The sequence below is a fragment of the Arachis ipaensis genome, chromosome B06 (assembly GCF_000816755.2).
Source record: "Arachis ipaensis cultivar K30076 chromosome B06, Araip1.1, whole genome shotgun sequence".
NCBI lineage: Eukaryota > Viridiplantae > Streptophyta > Magnoliopsida > Fabales > Fabaceae > Arachis > Arachis ipaensis.
The window spans coordinates 101,931,917-101,937,675 of NC_029790.2; the positions used below are offsets into that span (position 1 = coordinate 101,931,917).

At 38.0% G+C, this 5,759-nt stretch overlaps 1 protein-coding gene across 1 annotated transcript; it reads left to right on the forward strand.

Moving 5' to 3' along the window:
• Nucleotides 1,701–4,260, forward strand: LOC110263794. Its single transcript, XM_021105587.1, has 6 exons — nt 1,701–1,733; nt 1,827–2,021; nt 2,122–3,024; nt 3,415–3,468; nt 3,649–4,008; nt 4,186–4,260. Exons 1-6 carry the CDS (start codon nt 1,701–1,703, stop codon nt 4,258–4,260), a joined length of 1,620 nt encoding a protein of 539 aa, XP_020961246.1.

The following is a 5,759-nucleotide window of genomic DNA, read 5'->3' on the forward strand; positions in this document are numbered from 1 at the left end:
ATTATAAAGTTTCAAATACTATTTTAATAAGTTACTCTATTATTTTTCTTACTCTTTCACTTTATAAGAATTTGATCTATTTAAATTGATGCTATTATAACAGAGTTATGTAAGTTAAGAAACCTCTAAGCCTATTGATAATAAAACTTAGGACTATAGTTGCAATTATACGTTGTAGCAAGGTTTTTTTGTTGGGTTTTTTGTTTTATTTTTATTTTTTGAGAATATTTGATATGATGATATAAATATTTGTTTGATTATTGTGGCTCCGGCTCGCATAGGAGTTAAGTCCCAAAATAATATTTAAAATTAACTGCTTGTATTAAAAAGATCTTTAAACTTTTAATTACATCATAAAAGTTTTTTATATTAAAAAAATTGCACTATATTGATCTTTACCCCCTTTTCTACAAGTTGTTTGTCATGTTAGGAGCGACTTGATACATATTTTTCTATGCTAAATTAATATTTAATTTGGTAAAATTTTTTAAAAATAAAGATGCTTAAACTTTTTAAAAGTATCTTTTATTTTATATTTGATAAATAAAAAAGATTATGTACTTGTGACTATAGTTTTTAAAGATAGAGGTACTTTTAAAAATATCTAAAGTGAAGTTTTTTAAAATATTTTAAAATTTTAAAAATTATTTTACCAAAATTACTTATTGTTATTTATATTTGTTGAAAAATATTTTTAATTTAATTTACCAAACATAAATGTTACAACTTTTAAAAAATTATCTTTTAAGAACTAATTTTTATAAGCTACTTTTAAAAAATAAAAACTTTACCAAATCAAGTCTAAATGAAACAATATTGCTTTAGTTTTGACGCTAATGTTTGATGAAACGAAATCATTTAAGTCAATAAACTACAAAACATCTTATGCCACACAAAAAATGTATGACCATTAAAATTAAATGGTCGTTTTATAAAGTAGTTAGTGCCAAAATTAAAGCAACATTATTTTGTCTAATTCAGCGTAAAAAAGATATGCTAGGTCATTCATAGGGGAAGAAAGTGGAAAAGGAGAAAGAACTAACGTAGTGCAACTTTTTTAATTTCAAGAACGTTTATATGCGACTAAATCCCCATAGTGGTCCCCCAGATTCAGCCCGTGCACCAATTTTGCCCCTGAGATTCCAATTGCACTGTTTATGTCCCCCAGATTCCGATTCGAGCACCATAATGGTCCTTCGGAGATTTTCCGGCGTGACTCAGCGACGGCGTTGCTTATGTGGCACAGCCACTGCCACGTTGGAGAGTCAGAACGACGTCGTTTCATGGGGCAAAACGATTGAAAGCCCACACGTCGCCGTTTTGATCCAGTGAGAGTAGTAGTAACTTGGGCAAAGGGTTTGGTATTCGTTACGTCTTCTCCTCCATATTTTCTCACCTCTCTCAACGCTTGGTCTCCTCCTCCATAAGCAGTAGCGACAGGCAAGGGCACTGCTGCCTGGTTTCTTAACATTGCTGTAACGAACTTGGGAGAAGGTTTGTGGTTCACCATTGAAGCATCGACTGAAGAACCGTTTAAGCTAGCTTCAAGGTACAAATTTTATTATATTTTTTTGAATTTTTTGGATCATGTTTCATTCCTGATATGGCCGATTGTTAAGTTACTTGAACATGATGCATGTAGTTTGTGTTAGAATCCACTGCCTGTTAGGGTTTTAGTTTTTTTCTTCTTCAAACCAGTAATGCATTCTCTGTTTCTTGTGAAAAGAACAGGGGTTAATCTCTGGTGGTGTGTAATATCTAAGTTATTTGTTGTTTTTGTGTTGCATGCGTGGTAAATTTTAAGCATTTTCTCTGTTATGTTGCAGATGAACGCCGAATTGTTAGACATAATGTTTCATCATGGGAGAAATTTTGAGAGGGGGAAGGATGGGAGATGGACATACACACCTGACAATAGGCATTGTTTGGGTGATCTGGATGTGGACAGGTTGGATGTATTCTACCTGAGAAATTACTTCAAAGAGCTAGGCTATGAGACCATGAAGGAGGTTTGGTGGCAGGTCCCTGGGATGAGCCTGGAAGTATGTTTGAGGCGTTTAGACTCTGATAATGAGTTGAGAGAGCTGTGTTCTCATTGGCAATTCGTGGCACTCTTTGGAGATGAAAACACCACCTAATTCAGAGGATGAGCTGGTTGGAGAAGAAAGTTCAGAGGATGTATTTCCGGTGTTTAGACAGGGTGCTAGGTTCGGGGAACTACATTTAGAAGTCGGGATGAAGTTCAATACTAAGTGGGAGTTCAAAGAGGCAGTGAGGGAGTTCACTATACAAGAAGGGAGACGGATGAGGTTTAGGAAGAACGATGGTAAAAGGGTGAGGGCAGTATGTAAGGTGAAGGATTGCAAGTGGGTTGTGTACGCATCAAGGGACCACGAAGACAGTTGCTGGCAAGTTAAGACTTTCTTCAATGACCACACTTGTCCACGAGAGGATAAAAACGAGGCAGCAAATAGAAATTGGGTTGCAGGTAAGTTGGTAAAAAAACTAAGGAAATATCCCAATTTCAGAAACTGTAAGGTTACAACATATTTCAAGACGAAATATGACTTGTCGCTCAATAGGAACTCTATATCACGGGCACTGTGTGATGCTAGAAATATAGTCTATGGAGATGCCAAGGAGCAATATGCTATGCTTAGGGACTATGGTGAAACACTATTGAAAATAAACGCGGGATCAATTGTTCAGATATGCACAAAGCCACAGCCTAGTGGTGAGGTCATATTTGAGAGGATGTATGTCTGCTTGAGTGGCTGCAAGTCAGGTTTCAAGGCTGGCTGTCGTCCGTTAATTGGACTTGATGGGGCTTTTCTAAAAACTATTTTCGGGGGGAAAATTCTATCGGCTGTTAGACAAGATGCTAATCATCATGTCTATGTCATTGCCTGGGCAGTTGTGGAAGTGGAGAACTTTGAGAATTGGAAGTGGTTTCTAGAGTTGCTACATGAGGATCTTGGAGACTACAAGACCCGTGGGTGGAACTTCATCTCTGATATGCAAAAGGTAATTTCTTACTGAAACCTTAATCCTTACTCTCACATAAGTTTAAATGTGTAAAACTGTGTTAGCTTGATGTAGTGCATATAGTGCAGTATACTGCCATATTTTGATGATACCTAAGATATAATTGTTTGATACAATTGTGATGATACCTTTATAGTATATACTGTGGTGTGCTGTTAGTGTCTGCTGCTATACTGTGAATACTGCTCTTATCTAATTGTTTGATTATGTACTATACCATGATGGTGTGCTGTTAGGTACTATTATGGTGATCGATTTTCAAAGTTAGGGACTATTATGGTGAACGATTGTGCAAAGTTAGGGACTATTATGGTGATCGATTTTCAAAGTTAGGGACTATTATGGTAACATAATGCTTGATATCTTCAGGGATTACTGCCTGCTATGAAAGCCGTGATGCCTAATGTGGGACACCGATTCTGTGTCTGGCACTTGTGGCGAAATTTCAATAAGCAGTGAAAGGACCTGGAGCTTAGGGGACTGTTATGGGAGTGTGCTAGAGCTACAACATTTCAAGAGTTTAAGGTATATAAAGCCACTTTTTTTGAAACTGGAGTTAGCTTACATGGACTTCTTTCCCAACTATTAACTGTTGAATTTCAGGAATACATGGATAGTATAAAGCGGCTGAACGAGGACGCATGGAAGTATCTTGACAAGTGGCCAAGGGAGGCATGGACGAGGTCACAGTTCAGGCACAACCCGAAATTGGACTCGATCTGCAACAACGCCTGTGAGATTTTCAATTCAAAGATCAAAGAAGCAAGGGGCAAGCCTATACTTACTCTTCTAGAAGAGGTGAGAATGTTTGTCATGAGGACTATGGCTAAGAACAAGGTTAAGTTGGACAATCACCTGGGGCTGTTACCACCCGTAATCAAAAGTAGGTTAGAAAAGGTGAGGAAAGAGTCCAGACATTGGCATGCTATATGGTCTGGAGATACTGGATATGAGAAGTTTGAGGTCCATGGGCGTCCAACAAACCATGTGGTAGACCTGGGGAAAAGATTATGTACCTGCCAGTTCTGGATGTTAACAGGTTATTCTCTCCCAACCACTTACCTTTGCTCATTTAATTTTACACTAGTGTTATAAATAATTTTTGATTTAACCTAAGCTGGAAGTAAACTGGACTTGTAGGGATTCCATGCGTTCATGCTTGTGCAGCACTGGCCAGAGTCAACAAGCACCCAGAGGATTTCTACCATAAGTTGATAACCATGGAGTCTTACAAGAAAACATACAAGTACCACATCAATCCTATACCTGGCCAAGCCTTCTGGGAACAAAGTCAGTTTAACAAGCCATTGGCACCACCAATCAAGAGGAAGCCAGGGAATCTTCAAACAAAGAGGAGGAAGGACTCAGATGAAGTCTCAAGTTCTAGCAAGAAATCTAAGTCAGTAACAGCCTTGAAAAGACAGCTTCGGCCTTTCACATGTAAGTACTTCTTGCAAAAGGGTCACACCAAGAGAGGATGTGAAAAGAAAAGAGCAGCTGATGCTGCTCAAGCTGCAGCTGATGCTGCGGCTGCTGCAAAGGCAGCAGAGGCTGCTAAAGACCCTAAAAATGCTAGTGCACAAGCAACTGCAACTGCCCAGGCCACCACAACTGACACTGCAACTGCCTCTGCATCTGCCAGTGCCACTGCAACTGCTACTCCGAATGCAACTACTACTGCTACAGCTACGGCTAATGCTAATATTACCATCAATTCTGCTCCTATTGGTCAAGCATCAGAAATTGATCTGTCACAGCCAATTTGTTCTGAACCAGAAGACTCTCAAAAGGTACAATTTTAATTCTATAATAAGCCTTTGTAATTCATGGAGTAAAAACTCTGAAAAAGGTTTAGTGAGTGACAATGTTTGGTATTTATTTCTGGTTTGAAATTTGTGTAGTTCACTGAAGTAACCAGGGAACCAGCCACAAGACCTGCCAAACTGCCTACTAGAAGAAGGCCCTTCTACAGCACTGGAACCAATGAAGGGTGCGAGTTCTGCCACTGCTTCACGATTCACAAATTTTCTGAAGTTTGTGCCGACTCCTGGATTTAAGCACCCCCGAAAGAAGTGAACTTTCATATTAGGACATTAGGACATTTTGCTTGTCAAGTGTTTGTTTTTTGTTAAAAGATACAATGACTGCGCTCACTCTAAACAATGGTTCATTTTGTTGATTACTAATGAAGTATGTCATGCTACTTGTTCAATTACTTATGGTTGTAATGTGTTAAAACTATGAATGGTTTGCCATATTTTGGTATTGATCAATTAATACTGTCCATGGTTTGGATCAATCTTGCTGTTACTTATTTACAAGTTCTTTTACTTCATCCAACAGGATATTATATTATATCAAAGTAAGATGATTTACACAAACCTTGTTATGTTACCACATAACAGTTTCATTCATTAATTTGGAAACTGCATTACATTGACATGTTCTCAACCCTTTAATAGCACCAATCCTACAAAAACAACAATTACTAAGAACCCAAATCTAAGAACATGAGTTATGAATTTCAGATTCCTAATGTCTGCCTCCATCTTGCCCATCCGCCATGCAAAGTTCATCTTCCTGTCACCATCATCATCTCCTGCAACAGCTCCTTCAGACAACTCCTCTTGCACAGAATCAGCCCAGACGAATAACCCACACCATGTTTTTCCACTTGTCTGCAACCAACCAAAATAATCAACCAAAAAAAAAAT

Coding starts and splice junctions, on each gene's coding strand:
- LOC110263794 (XM_021105587.1), top strand. CDS start 1,701: ATGCATTCTCTGTTTCTTGTGAAAAGAACAGGG. Junction 3,025..3,414: donor TCATCTCTGATATGCAAAAG/GTAATTTCTTAC, acceptor TGATATCTTCAG/GGATTACTGCCTGCTATGAA. Junction 3,469..3,648: donor ATGTGGGACACCGATTCTGT/GTCTGGCACTTG, acceptor GTTGAATTTCAG/GAATACATGGATAGTATAAA.